This window comes from Orycteropus afer, unplaced genomic scaffold (assembly GCF_000298275.1).
Source record: "Orycteropus afer afer isolate SDZICR_OR568_19922 unplaced genomic scaffold, OryAfe1.0 scaffold00254, whole genome shotgun sequence".
NCBI classification, from domain to species: Eukaryota; Metazoa; Chordata; class Mammalia; order Tubulidentata; family Orycteropodidae; genus Orycteropus; species Orycteropus afer.
This window is the reverse complement of record NW_006921841.1, coordinates 3,222,017-3,241,047: the sequence shown is the minus strand read 5'-3', so window position 1 is coordinate 3,241,047 and position 19,031 is coordinate 3,222,017. Positions and strand designations below refer to the sequence as shown.

Genomic DNA, 19,031 nt, shown 5'->3' with positions numbered 1-19,031 from the left:
CAGCTGAGAAGCTCCTTGGAAGTGAGAACAGCCAGACTTCATCTCACGTACTGTGGTCATGTTGTCAGTGCGGACCATTCTCTTGAGAAGGATGTCATTCTTGGTAAGGTGGAGGGTTGACAAAAGAGGGGAAGGCCTTCAATGAGATGGATTGACATGGTGGCTGCAACAATGGGCTCAAGTATAGCAAGGATCATGGAGCTGGAGCGGGATCGGGCAGTGTTTCACTCTGCTGTGCGTGGGGTCACTATGAGTCGGAAACGACTTGATGGCACCTAACAACAACAACAACATTAATTTGTTGCTGTCATTTTGTTATGTGTTCTTCTTTGTGGTGTTGCTGATTTCTTTGTTCCATATAATTTTCTGTGCTGAGTTCATTTTGTTTATGAAACGTGTTTATCATTTCCTTTGTTGCTGTTGTTTTAGTATTTGCTAAGTATTTGTGTTTGTCTTCTTTTTTGTGTGATGCGAAAGTTTATCATTTCTCAGAACTTCATTTCTTTTATGGTTCAATAAATATTCCATTGTATATATAAAACATTTTGTTTGCCCATTTATTTGTTGATGGACATCTGGGTTATTTCCACCTTTTGGTTATTGTGAATAATGCTGCAATGAACCTTGGTGAAATGTACCTCTTTTTAGTCCCTACTTTCAAGTATCTTGGGTATATAACTAGAAGAGGTATTGCTGGGTCATATGGTAATCCTGGCCAGTGTACCTCATGAGTGTCACTACCTGTCCATCAGTGGAGGCTTACATGTTGCTCTGATGGTGAACAGGTTTCAGCAGAGCTTCCAAATGGACTACGAAGGAAGGCGTGGCGGTGTACTTCTAAAAAGCAGCCAAAGAAAACCCTGTAGTCCTATCCACCACCTGTCATTGGGACGGTGCAGGACTGAGCAGCATTTAGTTCTGCTGTGCACAGGTTCGCCATGAGTCAGGGGCTGACTTAATGGCAGCTAACAACAACAACAATAATTCTGTCTTTAATTTTTTTGAGGAACTGTCAAACTATTTTTCACAGAGGATGCACCATTTTAGGAGGAAAAACAACCCCAAATGCAAAGCAGATGTCAGTAATGGAACAAAGTTCCAATTTCTCCACAATCTCGCCAACACCTGTTATTTCCTGGTTTTCTGTTGATTTGTTTTTTAGTAACAGGCATGTGAAGTAGTATCTCATTGTGGTTTTGATTTGCATTTCCCTCTGGTGGCTAGTGCCTAAGTCACCTGACTGCTAACCAGAAAGCTGGCAGTTCAAATCTACTAGCTGCTCCCTGGAAGGAAGACTGGGCAATCTACTTCTGTAGAGATACCGCCTCAGAAACCCAAGGAGGGGTCGATATGAGTGAGAACCAACTCGATGGCAGTGAGTTTGTTTTTGTTTTTGTTTTGGTTAATGACTAATTATGTTGAACATCTGTTCATGTACTTATTTATTATCCATTTATGTATCTTCTTTGGAGAAATGTCTATTCAAGTTCTTTGCCCATTTTTTTGCTGTTGAGTTGTAGGAGTTCTTTATCTATTCTCAGTATTAAACCGTTATCAGGGCTTTTACCTTTTAAAAAGGATAATGGAAAAGCTATAAACTTTAGGTGCTGCATCTGGTGTTGTCAGGAGAAATACCTGCATCATAAACTTGACTTGGTCATTTTTAAATGGCTTAAAGCCAGTTTCTAGGAAATGTTTCCAAAATTAGTCCAAAGGATGAATAGGTTGACTCACAATAATCTGGTACCAAGGGAGGAGATTGTTGTTGTTGTTATGTGCCATCGAGTCAGCCCTGACTCATAGGGAGGAGATTAGTTGTTACTTAATTTTGTTTAGTAGTTAGAATGAAAGTAAACTAATGTGATAAAACTTAAAATACTTAAAAGGTTTTCTACAATGAAATTCAGGGACAACAAATACAGATTAATTTACATAGGAGGAAAAACAACCCCTAATGCAAAGCAGATGTAATGCTGGGCTCTAGTGAGATTGCTCCCACAGAGCAAAAAATAGTGGCCCACAGTCTCAAATTCTGGCAAAATACTCCAGAAGAGTGCTTTCCAAAAGATATATAATACATGCCATGTCTGTAATTTTATATTTTCTTGTAGCTTGAAATGATAATATTTTGGATATAGTGAGTTATATAAACTATGTTATCAAAATTAATTTTACCTATTTCTTTTTATAGGTAAAATTAATTTTAATAACATAGCTTATATAACTCAATGTATCCAAAATATTATCATTTCAATATGTCATCAATATGAAAACTGTGATATTTTACATTCTTTCTTACTAAGTCTTCAAAAGTTGGCGTGAAATGTACACTTACAGCACATCTCTAGTCAGACTAGCCACATTTCAAGTGCCCAGTAGCACTTGTAGCTAGGAACTAAAGACTACAGCTTAAACTAACTGGCCCCTCTTTGTCCTTCTTCTAAGACTCTATATCCAGGACTAATCCCATTATGGCTTAGTTAGATTCCTATTTTACCTCCTTGTCTCTGAGGCCATCTATTTTTCACACAGATCTTTATTCCTTTCATTATCTGTACCTCATTTATCCAACTCAATATCCTCACCTTCCTTGCCTTCAAAACCTGCTCCATTCTATCCTCTTCCAACAAAAAAGTCTTCAACAAAGTTCTCTTTAACCTCTTCTCAGAGGGTTCCAATCACCTTCTAAGTCTAAATGAAACCAGGCTGTCTACTTGAGAGTTCTGTCTTCCTGCACCCTTCTCAAGAATGGCATGCTTTTCTCTCACGTGTTGGTGACAGGATAGGTTTCCTCCTCATTCTCCATGGCTGCTTCAGAACCATTTTTACACCCTTCTTCTCCAAAAAGCCCCAACTCCTTTAAAGTGAATGCTGTGAGGCCACATTAGCCATCATCCCTCCTCACAGCTATCATTACACACCTCCTGGTCAATCTCTCTTATTTATTCATGATATCAGCTTATGGTTCATTCTTCCTTTCCATCTATTCTTAGTAACTTCAACGTCCACATAAATGAACAATCAAAAACCCTATCTACATAGTTCCTTGATGTTTTACTTATCTCCAGTGACCTGTTCCTCCACCACACCTCAGTCACCCATGTTAATCTTTTTGTTGTTCTCATCAATAAGAGCACTCCCCTCTAAAACACCTCAGTCACCCATGTTAATCTTTTTGTTGTTCTCATCAATAAGAGCACTCCCCTCTAAAATGTCAGTTTTAAGCAACCCTCCTTCTGATTTCCAGCTCATTCTAGAACTTCAAGCACCATTATGTAGACCCTACTGCTTTTTATCTACTAGCTCTATTACTTCCTGTATGACCTTACTTCTTTCTCTACCCAGCCAGATGCCTAGACTATGATCAATCTTTTGCAAATGATTTGAACTCCCTTGTCCTTCTCACCCTTCATTGTTTCTGTCAGACAAAATACCAATCTTGGTTAAACCCAAATTTCTGTGTATTCTGTACCTGTCCCCGAGCAACTAAGCTTTACTAGAGGAAAAATCACCCAACTATACGAACAAGTTCTGTATCTTGATTATAATGGGGTTACCCGATTCTACACGTGATAAAATGGCATAGAGCTATATATTATACACATTGTACCAGTGTCAGTTTTCTAGTTTGATATTGTATTATACCAAAGCCCAGCACCATAGCATTGATTCTGATTCACAGCAACCTTATAGAACAGAGTAGAACCCGCCCCGCCCCCCACTGGATTTCTAAGGCTGTAAATCTTTACTGAAGCAGACTGCCACATCTTTTCCTCGCGTTGCAGCTGGAAGGTTCCAACTGTCGTACTTTCTGGTTAGCAGCCAAATGCCTTAACCACTGCATCACCAGACCTCCTATCCCAACTGGTTTCATTTTAAATTCATGACTGCAGATCTCGTGGACATTCAAATTATATTTCCCTAACAGTTTTTCTTCCTCATACCTCATAACAACTATATCACAACTTCTCTCTTTAAACCTGTCTCTAACAAGCCATTCTTCCTTCAACTATGAGCTGATGACTTCACTTACTTGCACTGAGTTACAAACTCAAAATTTGCCACTGCCAGATCTATCAACTACCTTGCATTTTTTCTCAATTTCTATATTTTTTCTTCCTATTTTAAAAGAAAGGTCCCTGTTCTTACCAAAGGCCAACTTCTAGCTCCCCTCTCCTGCATCTTTAATTTTGCCCTTCCGACTCGACAGCACGTAACAACAACAATGGATTTTTCTCACCAGCATTCATACATGCTACAGAATTTCCCCTCCTAAAAGCAAACAAACAAAAATTCTTTTTGACACTAAATCTCACATTATCAATCTACTCATTGTTCTACTTTACATGAAAGATTTATCTATACCCACTTTCTTCACTTCTTACTTTCCATTCTCTATTCCTATTAGGTTTTGCCCACCAATCCACTGGAACTGTCTTTATCAACTTACTAAAGTCTCCATGCAAGGAAACCCAATGGCTTGTTCTCTTTTTGCTTTCTCTCTTAGGAGCATTCAGCATAGGTGACCACTTTTCTCCTACTTAAAATTTTTTTCTCGTGGCTTCCATGATGCCATATTCTCCTAAGTTTTCCAGTTTGACTAGATATTCCTTTGCTGGTTCCTCTTCTACCTAGTGCCCTGTAGGGCTCAGATTTATACTTTCTTCTCTCGTCTATCTACACACTTTGCCTAGGCTGTATCATCTGGTCCCCTTGCTTAAATATTATTAATAAACTGTCCACTTCCAATGTTATCCCTAGCTCAAACTTCTCCACATATTCTAACCAACTGTCAACTTAACATATCTTCTTAGATATCAAATAAGCAGCTGAAACATAACATGCCACAAAGAAAACTTAATTCCCACTGCCCCCAAACCTATGTTCCTCTGCCTGTCTTTTCTCAGCATGTATCCTGCTCCCTGAAACAAAATTCTAGGCATTATTCTTGATTCTTTCCTTTCCCTCACTATCTTATCAGAAAATCCTGTTGGCTCTTCCATCAGAACATAAACTTGATTTAACTTTTCTTCAGCTTTACTGTTATTGTTATAACCCTAATATAAACCACATTCACATCCTGGCTGGAGCTGCTACACGATCTCTTAACTTATCTGCCTGCTTCAACTCTTGCTTCTCCCACAAACAAGTGAACAGAAATCAGATCACGTGCAAAAAGGGCAAGGAGGCCACATGTTCTGACCTCCTCTAACCCTACAAGAGGAAGACAGAATCACCATCAATAGCCCAAGGCCTATTCCTGCGAGGCCAGACATGCTGCCTCCCTCCAGCCCTTTCTCCAACTGTTCTTCCCAAAGCACCCACCACCTCTCTCCTGGGTTCAATAATTCACTGCAGTGGCCATGCAGAACTCACAGAGTATGGGGCTTATTAGGGAAGCACCAGGCTACAATTCAAGTTCAGGAAGAACACTCAGTCTCTTCCCAGCCCACTGTCTCTCAGCCGAGTCTCTCACAGTCTCTCCCTCAGCAGTGCATGTCCCTCATTGTCTTACTCAGCAATGCCTGTCTCTTGCATCTCTTTCCCAGCAGCACTTGTCTCTTTCAGCAGCACATCTTCCTCAACCAGCAGTCAGAGCAGTTCTGCCTCTAGGAGGCTTCCTTTTGAGCCTGGCAGAGTGGCCAAACCAACCAATGATAACAACAGAATTCTAAGCACCTGAGAGTGAGCCTCCCATAACATTGTGTTGTGCCACACCCAACACAGATAATCCAGGTAGATAACATTTACAATCAGGAGTCCCTTAGTTGCTCATTCCACCACTAAGTTTATAATGACTTATGGGTAGAAAAGCCATACTAAGTAATTTACTGCACTGCATCATGCTACTCCCATTTAAGCAAAACCCCTCCAATGTCTTTCCATCACACTTAGATAAAATCCAGATTTTTTATCCAAGGCCTTCAAAGCTCTGTATGATCTGCTCCCTGCCTACCTCTCTCATTGCATTTCCCATTACTGCTCCCCTCAATTAATTCCACCCATGATGGCTTCTTTTGGCATTCTTTTACTTCTCTGATCAAGCCAATATTATTCTAGTCTCAGGGTCTCTGCATCTGCTATTCCTTCTACCTAGACCTTTCTTCCACCAGATTTGTATATACGTCACTCCTTCTCATACTTCAGTCTGAGGTCAAACATTCCATCCTTAGAGACACCTTCTCTGAAATAATTCCTCCCACGAAACCCCAGATTGTCTGTATCACCCTTATCCTTTGTAAATATATTCTTCACAGTATTTAATTATGACAATGTGAAATAGCTTCCTAGCTTTATATACAATTGTTATTTTTAGGTACTGTCAAGTCAGCTCCAACTCATAGTGACCCTATGTACAACATAACAAAACATTGCCTACTGGTGTGCCATCCACCAAATCCTTGCTATACCTGGGCCCATCATTGCAGCCACCATGTCAATCCATCTCCTGAGGGTCTTCCTCATTTTTTACTGACCATCCACTTTACCAAGCATGGTATCATTCTCCAGGGAATAGTGCCTTCTGACAACATAACCAAAGCAGGTGAGACCAAGTCTGGCCTTTCTCCCTTCCAAAGAGCATTCCAGTTGTACTTCTTCCAGGGCAGATTTGTTAGTTCTTCTAGCAGTCCATGGTACTTTCAGTATTCTTTGTCAACACCACAACTCAAAAGCATCAACTCTTCTTCAGTCTTCCTTGTTCACTGTCCAGCATATGAGGCTACTGAAAATATCATGGCTTGGGTTAGGTGCACCATAGTCTTCAAAGAGATATCTTTGTTCTTCAGCACTTCAAAGAGGTCTTTGGCAGCAGATGTGCCCAGTGCAATACATCGTCTGATTTCTTAACTGCTGCTCCCGTTGGTGTTGATCGTGGAACCAAATAATATGAAATCTCTGACAACTTCAATCCTTTCTCCATTTATCATGATGCTGCTTTTTGGTCCAGTTGTGAGGATTTTTGTTTTCTTTATGTTGAGATGTAATCCATACTGCAGACTATAGTCTTTGATCTTCAGCGGTAAGCACTTCAAGTCATCCTCAATTTCAGCAAGCAAAGATGTGTCATCTGCGAATCACAGGTTGTTCATGAGTCTTCCTCCAATCCTGATGCCACATTCTTCCTCACATAGTCCAGTTTCTTGGATTATTTGCTCTGCATACAGACTGAATAAGTATGGTGAAAAGATACACTCCCTGATGCACTCCCTTCCTGATTTTAAACCATGCAGTATACCTTTGTTCTGCTCAAACGACAGCCTCCTGGTCTATGTACGGGTTCCTCATGAGCACAGTTAAGTGTTCTGCAATTCCCATTCTTCTCAGTATTATCCATAACTTGTTATGATTCACACACTAAATGCTTTTGCATAGTCAATAAAACACAAGTAAACATTTTTCTTGGTATTCTTTGCTTTCTGCCAGGATCCATCTGACATCAGCAATGATATCCCTTGTTCCACATTCTCTTCTGAATCAGCTTGCATTTCAAGAAATTCTCTGTCAATGTACTGCTGCAAATGTTTTTGAATTATCTTCAGCAAGATTTTATTTGCAGGTGATATTAATGATATTGTTTGATAATTTCCACATTATCTTGGATCACCTTTCTTTGGAATGGGTACAAATATGGATCTCTTCCAGTCAGTTGGCCAGGTAGATGTCTTCCAAATCTCTTGACATAGACGTTTGAGTGCCTCCAGTGCAGCATCTGTTGAAACATCTCAATAGGTATTCAGTGAATTCTTAGAGCCTTATTCTTCGCCAGTTCCTTCAGTTCTGCTTCAACTTCTTCCCTCAATATCATTGGTTCTTGATCATATGCTTCCTGAAACAGATGAACCAACCATTTTTGATAGTGACCCTCTATAATCCTTATGTCTTCTTTTGATGTTTCTTGAATCATTCAGTATTTTGCCCATGTTGTTGTTGTTATTTACTGTCAAGTCAGACCCGACTCATAGCAACCCCTCTTTGGGTTTCCGAGACAGTATCACTATGGAAGTAGATTGCCCAACCTTCCTTCCGAGGAGTGGCTGGTGGGTTTGAACCACCAGCCTTCTGGTTAGCAGTCAAGTGCCTTAGGCACTATGCTACCAGAGCTCCTATTGTGCCCATAGAATCTTTCAATACTACAACTCGAAGCTTAAATTTTTTCTTCAGTTCTTTCATCTTGGGAAATGCTGAGTGTGTTCTTCCCTTTTAGTTTTATAACTCCTGATCTCTGCACATTTCATCATAATAATTGACTTTGTCTTCTCAAGCTGCTCTTTGAAATCTTCTGTTCAGCTCTTTTATCTTGTCATTTTTTTTCCATCTGCTTTGGCTACTCTCCACTCAAGGGCAAGTCTCAGAGTCTCTTCTGACATCCATTTTGGTCTTTTCTTCCTTTCCAGTCTTTTTAGTGAACTTTTGCTTTCTTCATGGATGTTGTTCTTGATGTCATTCCACAATTCCTCTGGTTTTTGGTCACTGGTGTTCAATGCATCAAATCTATTCTTTAGATGGTCTCTAAATTCAAGAAGGCTATCATAAAGATTGGGAGCTCTGGTGGCATAGTGCCTAAGGCATCTGACTGCTAGCCAGAAGGCTGGTGGTTCAAACTCACCAGCCACTCCCCAGAAGGAAGGCTGGGTATCTACTTCTGCAGTGATATCACCTCGGAAACCCAAGGAGGAGTTGCTATGAGTCAGACCTAACTCAACGGCAGCAGGTTTATAATAAAGGTAATTTTTTGGTTCTCATGGATTGGTTTTAATTGTCTTCAGCTTCAACCTGAACTTGTGTATGAGCAATTGATGCTCTATTCCACAGTCTTTGTTTTGGCTAAAGATATTAAGCTTTTCCATCACCTCTTTCCACAGATGTAGTCAATCTGATTCCTGTGTATTCCATCTGGCAAAATCCATGTGTATGGCCACCACTTAATTTGTTGAAAAAAGATATTTGCAATGAGTAAGTCATTGGTCTTGAAAATTCTATCAAGCACTCCAGCGTCATTTCTACCACCAAGGCCATATTTTCCAACTACCAGTGATCCTTCTTTATTTCCAGGTTTTGCATTCCAATCACCACTGATAATCACACATCTTGATCACATGTTTGGTCAATTTCAGACCACAGAAGTTGGTAAAAATCTTCAATTTCCTCATCTTTGGCTTTGGTGGTTGGTGTGTAAATTTGAATAACAGTCATATTAACTGGCCTTCCTTGGAGGCATATGGATATTATCCTATCACTGACAGCACTGTACTACAGGATAGATCTTCAAACATCCTTTGTGATGATGAATGCCACACCATTCCTCTTCAATTTGTCATTCCCGGCATAGTAGATCATATGGGTGTCTGATTCAAAATGGCCCAAACCAATCCATTTCAGCTCACTAATGTCTAGGCTACTGATCTTTATGCATTCCATTTCATTTTTGACAACTTCCAATTTTCCTAGATTCATTGTTCATACATTCATTGATCCAATTACTGATGGATGTTTGCACTTGTTTATTCTCATTTTGAGTCATGCCACATCAGCAAATGGAGGTCTTGAAAGCTTTACTCCATCCACGTCATTAAGGTCGCCTCTACTCTGAGGAGGCAGCTCTTCCCCAGTGATATTTTGAGTGCCTTCTAAACTGAGGGGCTCATCTTCCAGCACTATATCAGAAAATGCTTCAGGGCTATTCATCATGTTTTCCAGTAATATATCAGACAGTGTTTCACTGCTATTCATAAGGTTTTCACTGGCCAATTATTTGAGAAGTGGATGGCACCTTTCTTCTTGAAGGTCTGTCTTAGTCTGGAATCTCCACGGAAACCTGTCCACCATGGGTGACCCTGCTGGTATTTGAAATACTGGTGGCATAGCCTCCAGCCTCACAGCAACATGCAAGCCACCACAATACAACAAACTCACAGACAAGTGGTAGTACAAAAGAATAGGGTAAGGTTTACCTTGTTAATCACCGTATTCCCAGAACCTAGAACAGTACATGACACACCACACATACCCAATGAATTAAAATATGAAGTTAAAGAATGGGGGGAAAAAAAAGATCCAAGTGAGGCACAATTAAATAAATATCAATATTATATTGCTGTAATAACAAAATAAGCTTCAGGTAGGAACTGAAAGACTGAAATAAGGCATAAGATACAGAGAGGTGCCATCTCCCCACTGTTGAATCCTTTACTAGGATTTGTACTCAATTTAGGGTTTTTAGGGTTCTAGAGAGTCCACCGAGACCAAAGATAGGTAAACACATAAAACATTCTTATAGGTATTTTCACACTTTATGCACATTCCATACCATTGCATTAAGCCACAGGATATATAGAGAAAGCCCAACTCTCTGTACCACTGCCTTAGAGTTGATTCAGACTCATAGCAACCCTATAGGACAGAGTAGAACTGTCCCATAGGGTTTCCAAGAATGTAAATCTATATGGAAGCAGACTGCCAAATCTTTCTCCTATGAAGTGGCTGGTAGGTTTGAACTCCTGACCTTTTGTTATAAACCAAGTGCTTTAACCACTGCACTACAAGGGTTCCTCAGAAAGAGCCCAAGAACATTTAAAAAAAAAAAGTGGTACAGATTTTGGAAATACATCAAATTAACAAAATTTCAGGAAACTAGTTGTGCTTATCTGATATATTACAAGTATAGAGGATGCTAAGAACTGTTCTTTATTGTGAATGACGTCAGAAAAGTAGATATCTCAGAAGATATTTTTATTATAAATTTAAAAGAAATTTTTACTGTAAGAATTGAGAAACAGTGGACAGGCTGACAAAAACTAATAGAGATGCACTGATTTCTTCTCGGAAAATCTTACATTTCTAATATTTATATGAAATTAATTCTATTTTTATTTCTAATATACATTTCTACTTCAATTATTAATGTTCATTTGGGTTTCATGTGTTAAAGAACACATACCTGCTCCTTTTCAAGCATATCAGCCTTTCTCAGTATCTTCATTGCATAGATATGGCCTGTATCTTTCTTCTGGACCAGTCGTACCTAGAATATAAAAATGTATCTTATTATAAACATTAAACAGTCATTACTGTTTATTCAAATATGAAAGGTAGGTTTCTTTTAAATAAAGCAGGAATTTGCCATTGTTGGCAGTTCAGGACTTATATTTTAATATGTATTTTAAACTATCTTTAAGATATATATTTTTTGTAGCAGGTATAGACCTCTACATATATCAAAAGATGATCTTGGTGCTTAGGAGACCAAACGGCTAGAATTTCCAATGAAGGTGACTTTGAAAAAGCAGCACACCTCTCCAAAAGCTCCTCTTCCTATAACTTTCAGAGACTCAAAGTCATCCAAGCCAAGTCTGGTCCTCTTGAGCCGTAAGAACTCTGTTTCTTTGCGAGCATGTTGTGATCGACGTAACTTTTTCTATTAAAAAAGAAAATTTTAAAGGATAATTTTATAATCAGATTGCTTCAAAAGAAATCTACCACACTAAAGATGATACACATAAAAATGAGGGTAAGGTATCATAAATATAATAGTTTTATAATTTATTTACCTACTTATTAAGCATGGAAAGAATAAAACAATCTCAAGAAAACATTTTATAATTTTTAGTAACTGATAATCTTTACTCTTCAGGTGAACTCCATTAAGTAATTTCATCTTAACCAATTCATCTTTTACATATATATGTTGTTGTTAGGTACCATAAAGTAGGTTTCTACTCATAGTACTTATTACTCATTTATACTTTCATTTATACACTAATTTAATTCATAAATAAAAGTTAAATTTTAGTCATTCTGATAGTCATTTTCATCTGTCAGGAAATTTACTTCATTGGAAATTCCTAATTTCCTAAGGTTGCTCTGTCATTAGCAACTGAGACTTACGACACCAAAGTAACAATGGCAATGTTTCCACAGAGATTTGTTTATGACAGTTTATTTTTCAGCAAATTGCTTGATATTTGGCACACAATGTCCTAAAAATATGAAATTAGAAAAAATAATGATGAAGAGAATGCACTGAAATATTCAAGTTAGGAATTCTCCAAAGACCACAAAAAATAACTATCTCTAACTATATATATTTTATAGCATTATGAAACAGTGTTATGAAATAGCTTCATTTATTATAAACAAGCATTTATATCACAGTTCTGAATCTTATTTTTTCCATCACCAAATAAAATTCTGTTTTTCAACAGTTAATTCCTAGTAGAGGTAACAAAGAGTGGGAAAAATAAATAAGTGAAAATATTGAACTCCTGTTCATCTCCAACTGAACCCTATAAAGCTTTAAGTGGTTCAGTTCTGAGAGTAGGTAAGTCAAAACAATAAAAAACGACTGTAACAGAGCAGAAGCATTACTCATAAATGCCATTCAAGACATAATCACTGATCAGTCCCTTTTTATTCCTGTGTATGGAGCTCTGGTAGCATAGTGCTTAAGGCACTGGACTGCTAACCAGAAGGCTGGCAGTTCAAACACACCAGCCACTCCTCGGAAGGAAGGTTGGGCAATCTACTTCCATAGTGATACTGCCTCGGAAACCCAAGGAGGGGTCGCTATGAGTCAGGTCTGACTCGACAGCATTTAACAACAACAACAACAATGGAAAAAGTAAGTAGGCAATGACGAAATGTAATTTTTTTTTTCTTTTGGTATGAAGACAGGCAATAAAGGGAATTAAATGACTATAATAAAGATAAAATAATCATTACTCTATTTAACTAAAAGCTATGCATATCTAAACCCAATGCCATCAAGTCAACTATGACTCATAGTAACCCTATTAGGGCAGAGTAGAACTGCCCCAAAAGGTTTCCAAGGTTGGAAACCTTTCTAGAAGCAGACTGTCACATCTTTCTCTCATGGAGCAGCTAAACCAAAAATTAAACTCACTGTCATCAAGTTGAGTCCAACTCACAGTGACTCCTCCTTGGGTTTCCGAGGCAGTATCACTAAGGAAGTAGATTGCCCAAACTTCCTTCCAAGGAGTGGCTGGTGGTTTGAAATGCCAGCCTTCTAGTTAACAGTCAAATGCCTTAGGCACTACGCCACTAGGGAGCTAGAGGGTTTTAATTGCTGACCTTTCAGTTAGCAGCTGAATGCTTTATCCACTGAGCTACCAGGGTTCTTTGCATCCATATCTAGAGGCTGTATATTAGCTTAAAAAGTGTTGTTGTTGTTGTTAGGTGACATTGAGTCAACTCCAACTCACAGACACCCTATGTACAACAGAATGAAACACAGCCTGGTCCTGTGCCATACTTGCACTCCTTGCATTACTTGAGCCCATCACTGCAACCACTCTGTCAATCCATCTTATTGAAGGTCACCCCCTTTTTTGCTGACCCTCCACTTTACCAAGCACAATATCCTTTTCCAGGGAATGGTCCCTTCTGCCAACATGACCAAAGTAAGTGAGACAAAGTCTGGCCATTCTAGCTTCCAAAGAACATTCTGGCTGCACTTCTTCCAGGTCAGATTTGCTCGTTTATCTGGAAGTCCGTGGTATTTTCAGTATTGTTCACCCACACAAGTCAAAGGCGTCAACTCTTCTTTGGTCTTCCTTATGCACTGCCCCCTAATCATGAGGTTGTATTATTTTTTTTTCCTTAAATATTAGTTTAATACAGTTGTGATTACATTTATATAATTGCAAAAACAAGGAAGATGAGTCATAGAGCAAGAGAGATGACTTTTTTTTTTTTTTGCTTTTTCCATTTAAAAAAAAAAAAATGCCAAATATCCTTTTTGGTATTGGTTTTTTGCATCAAAAACACCTTTTGAATAATAAAAAATAACTTAATTGCTAACAAAACAAAAAGCCCTGGTAGCACAATCATTAAGCACATAGCTGCTAACTCAAAGGTTGGTGGTTCAAACTCACTCAGCAGTTCCACTGGGGAAAGACCTGGCAATTTGCTCCAATAAAGGTTACAGCCTAGAAAACCCTATGTGGATGTTCTACTCTGTCATATGTGGTTGCTATGTTGGAATCAACTGATGGCACATAACAGCAATAAAAATATCCGTAAGATAGCCATAAAAGTAGCTTATTTGAAACTTTCCCTTTACAGTTTAGAAGACCACAGTAAAAACAACCAAAAAATATGTGTGTGGTTATGTAGGTAGATATGGATACATATATGTGTATCAAAAGGCATTTGCAAGTACATGCATGTGCATGTATAGGAGTATCTATAGGCATATATGGGATCTCTGGTAGCATAGTGGCTAAGGCACTTGACTGCTAACCAGAAGGCTGGAGGTTCAAACCCACCAGCCACTCCTCGGAAGGAAGGTTGGGCAATCCTACTTCCGTAGTGATACTGCCTCGGAAACCCAAGGAGGGGTCACTATGAGTCAGGGCTGACTCGACAGCACATAACATAGGCATATGTATATACACATTTGTATGTGCTGCATATATAACCACATATATAACAAATATAAAGAAAACTTAAATCCTCATAACTGGACCAATGAGCAGCATCACAATAAATGGAGAAAAGATTGGAGTTATCAAAGATTTCATATCACTTGGTTCCATAATCAACACCAACAGAAGCAGCAGTCAAGACATCAGATGATGTATTGCACTGGGCAAATGTGCTGCAAAAGACCTCTTTAAAGTGCTGAATAGCAAAGATGTCTTTTTGAAGACTAAGGTATGCCTAACCCAACCTATGGTATTTTCAATAGTCTCAGGTGCATGTGAAAGCTGGACAATGAATAAGGAAGACCGAAGAAGAGTTTATGCTTTTGAGTTGTGGTGCTGGCGGAGGATACTGAAAGTACCATGGACTGCCAGAAGAATGAACAAACCTATCCTGGAAGAAGTATATCCAGAATGTTCCTTGGAAGTGAGAATGACCAGACTTCATCTCACCTACTACAGTCATATTGTCAGAAGAGACCATTCCCTGGAGAGGGATATCATGCTTGGTAAAGGGGAAGGCCCTAGTGGTAGTTAAGTTTATGTGTTAACTTGGTTGGGCCTAGTTGAGTGGCTAGGTAGCTGAATGTAGTTAATTCCCCAGAGTGAGTCTGGTAATTAACTCCATGGCAGAATCTATTAGAGCAACTGAGTAGCTGCTTTAGAGATGTGGTCTGCTTCCCATATAAAAAACAGCTTTGGGAGTAGTCTCTAGCCTTTTGGTACACTTGAACTCTGCATGTAGCTAAGTTGTTGTTCAACAGCCTGCCACACCTTGCCAATCTCGGGACTTCATCTGGACCTGAATTAGTAGCCTGCTGTGTTGTTTGGTAACAGTAGGACTATGCCTTTTTACTTGTCAACCTTGGGCTTGTCAGCCTCAGCAGCCAGCAGCTGTCTGAGTGAAGAAAAGCCTCCAGCTTCAGTGGGCCGGGAGCATAAGTCAGAGCTAAAGCCAAGGTTGAGAGGCTTTTACCCAGTCCCTAGAGCCTAGCACTTGGAACTGAGACTTCTAACATCCAAATATTATAAGAATAAATTCCTATTTGTTAAAGCCATCCCATTTGTGGTATACTCCTGTCAGAGTGGAATTAGGTAACCAAAACAGAATATGGTACCAGGAGTAGGGTTGCTCATTTGTGTGAGCTAGTGGGAGGGACCCGTAGCCACTGCCCAAGAGTAAGGGAGCAGGGCTGCCATGCTCAAGAGTTAGAGGAACAGGGACCACCAGGCCAAGGAGGGGGAGGTCCCCACTCAGAGGAATTAGGGGACTGGAGCCACCTAGTGAAGGAGATCTGTACAGGTGCCAAGTTGACAAGGGGTGGGATTGTGGTAGTTAAGGTTGTGTGTCAACTTGGCTGGGCCTGGTTGAGTGGCTGGGTACCTGGTGGTAGTTATTCCCCATGATGAGACTGTCAATCAACTCCATGGTGGGATCTACCACAAGTAGCTGAGTAGCTGCTTTAGGGATGTGGGCTGCTTTCAGTATATAAGCAGCAGCATTAGACCAGCTTTGGGAATGGTCTCTAGCTGATGGCACACTTGAACCCTGCATGTAGTTGAGTCATTGTTCAGCAGCCTGCCATGCTCTGCTGATCTTCAGATTTTCACTGGACTTAAATCAATGGCCTGCCATGTGGTTTGGTAGTATCAGGACTGTGCCTTTTCACTTGTCGACTCTGGGTTTGTCAGCTTCAGCAGCCAATAGCTGCCTGAGTGAAGAGATGCCTCTAGCTTCAGTGGGCTGTGAGTAAGACGCAGAGCTGAAGCCCAAGGTTGAGGGACTTTCACCAAGCCCCTAGAGCCTGGCACTTTGAACTTGGACTTTTAGCCACAAAAACTATAACGGAACAAAACTGGTCAGTTTTGTTAAAGCCATCTCATTTGTGGTATATTCCTGTCAGACCGGCACGAGGTAACCAAAATAGCCCTCAATGAGGTGGACTCACACAGTGACTACAACGATGGGCTGAAGCATAGCAAGGATTTGTGAGGCTGGCGCAGGACTAGGCAGTGTTTCATTCTGTTGTACACAGGGTCGCTGAGTCGGAGCAGGCTCAACAGCACCACACAACAGTAACAAATCACAAAGGGGACACAGTGACAGAGGCTTCCTGGATACATGCAAGCAACTTGCAGTATTCATTTACAAGGCTTGAGGACATAGTCTCGGAGGACAATTTAGTCGAAAGGCACAGCATAGTTGAAAAAAAGATAATGTTCTACATCCTAGTTTTGTGAGTAGCATCTGGGGTCTTAAAATCTTGCCAAGTGGCTACTACTAAGACACAATTATTAGTCTCTACTTGTACAGAGTAAAAGAGAATGAAGGAAATCAAAGGCTCAAAGCAGAAACTTGTCTATGGGACTAATAGCCCATAGGAACCACAGCCTCTTCTAATCTGAGAGCAAAAGAACTAGAAGGTGCCCGACTACCACTACTGATTGTTCTGATCAGGGACATAATACAAGGTCTCAGATAGACTGGGATAAAAATGTAAAGTAAAATGAAAATTCTTGGGGAGGGGAGGAGCCAGAACTATTAGACTGATAGAAACGGGAGAAACCCCTGAGACTACTGCCCTAAGATAACCTTTGAACATGGAATTGAAGCTATTTCTGTAGGTCACTTTTCAGTCGAATAATAGACTGGCTTATAAAATAAAACAGCAGCACCCACTGAATAATGTGCTACCTTAAACAATGAAGTATATGAGACCAAAACATTTACTCAAAAGCAAAGACGAGACTGCAAGGAGGGGAAAGGAGGCTAGATCAATGGAAACAAATCAAACAGAATGGTAATAATGAGAATGCTGGCACACTGTAGCAACTGTAACCAATGGCACAGAAAAATCTATGTAAAAATTGTTAAAAGGGAACCTAATCTGCTATTTGAACTTTTACGTAAAACACACACAAAAATTATTATTAAAAAAGGGCCACATGGTGGCACTATAGTATTATGTCTCTCAAGCTCCCCCCCCCCAACTGCATATATAATTCTAAGAATTTTGAAACACATTTTGGATTTCTGCCTTCACAGATTATAAAACAGAATTTAGTTGGGTGTAGCTGAAGAGACATGCTTAATTTAAATAGATAACATGACCTCATTACAGGCAGTCCGCAGGTGTCAAAGGAGATGTGTTTCACACTGTGTATTTCAGTATTTGTCAGGGCTTTGAACTGGTTCTGGGCGCTTCAGTCATGATTAAGGAAAGATCACTGGAACAGACCCGAATTTTTAATGTTACGGTGAATCAGAAATATAGCATGAACAGGAAAAATTACAAGTTGAAGCCTTGCTAGAAACTTCATCTTCCTGTTACAATAGAAGGGCAGCATATACATTGCATAACCACCAAACCTCTTGACCTCGGATTATGAGTATGGTCCAAGGCAGTGCTACCCTGCTCAAAGATGGAAGCCTACTGCGCCACTTTGAATGTGTATTGCTCTCGTACAGTCCAGCCAATAATTCAGTCTCATGCATTAGGCTTCTGAAAGGGCTCACTATGCCTCTTCTGAGTCTTCCATCACAGGGCTTCAACTGTAATTTTTCCTGTTCTGGGTAGCAGAACAAACGACTCAAATCGTAAAACTTCAGGTCTATTCCTGTTTTGCTTTGTCAGCTGTGAGAGACTGGCTTAAAGGGCAAGTAGGAGTTGTACAAGTTAAACGTTCATAAGCCAGGGACTGCCTGTTCACAGTTTCATAAAGTGTGCTCAAAATTGAGAGACAAGAGAAGCAGTTAGAGAAAATAATGTTCATTAAGTATCTGATGGGCTATATAATGCAACAAATAAATATGCATATATACTTTGGGACACAGCTATTTAATGGCAGAAGGAGAGAATCAGGTGTATTCCATGATTTTAATTTTAAAATCAGTGTTGTACTCCAGAGGTAGCTGAATCAAATTCCAATTAAAAAAAATAAAGAGCATGTTGATATAACTGTTTAAGATTTATATAAGGTAACTTGAAAAAAGAATCACATTTTTGTAGTAATCGCACCCTTTCTCTCCAAAGTCCCCTGCTCCCCCTACCCTAAAATCAAAGAACAAAACTTAATATTTCATGGCTCTCAACTTACCCATGTTCATTTTCCAATAAACCAACCACATGCATTGCCATCAGCTGATTCTGACTCATAGCGACCCTACAGAGCAGAGTAGAACTGTCCCATAGGGTTTCCAAGGCTGTAATCTTTATGGAAGCAGATTACCTCCTCTTTCTCCACAGAGTAGGTAGAGGGTTTGAACTGCTGACCTTCCATTAGCAGCAAGCACTTTAACTACTGCACCATCAGCGCTCCCTTCATTTTATATTATAGTAAATAACATTCCATGTTTGATGGAATTTTCTTAAATGAGATGAAACTAGTAATACATCATTTTCCACTTTTCTCCATTCCGTTTTAAATGGCTATTTTTTTCAAACTAGATCTATAAGGTACTTGGTTTTCATAAAAGACCATGTACATTTACCTCAAGTAGACACACGCCCTGGAGAGAACAATCATGGGAGAAGGAAGGGCTGCTTATGCACAGGGAGACAGCTCAGGGGGCAGGAGAGTATGGAGGGA

At 39.7% G+C, this 19,031-nt stretch overlaps 1 protein-coding gene across 1 annotated transcript in view; it reads right to left on the bottom strand.

Moving 5' to 3' along the window:
* Nucleotides 1-19,031, bottom strand: part of STK38L (serine/threonine kinase 38 like) — a 60,763-nt gene that overhangs the window by 25,641 nt on the left and 16,091 nt on the right. Inside the window, exons 3-4 of the mRNA XM_007949785.2 lie at nucleotides 11,294-11,416; nucleotides 10,940-11,023 (exon numbers count right to left, since the gene is read on the bottom strand). Coding sequence (XP_007947976.1) covers nucleotides 10,940-11,023; nucleotides 11,294-11,416 — 207 coding nt within the window. The remainder of the gene's footprint in view (nucleotides 1-10,939; nucleotides 11,024-11,293; nucleotides 11,417-19,031) is intronic.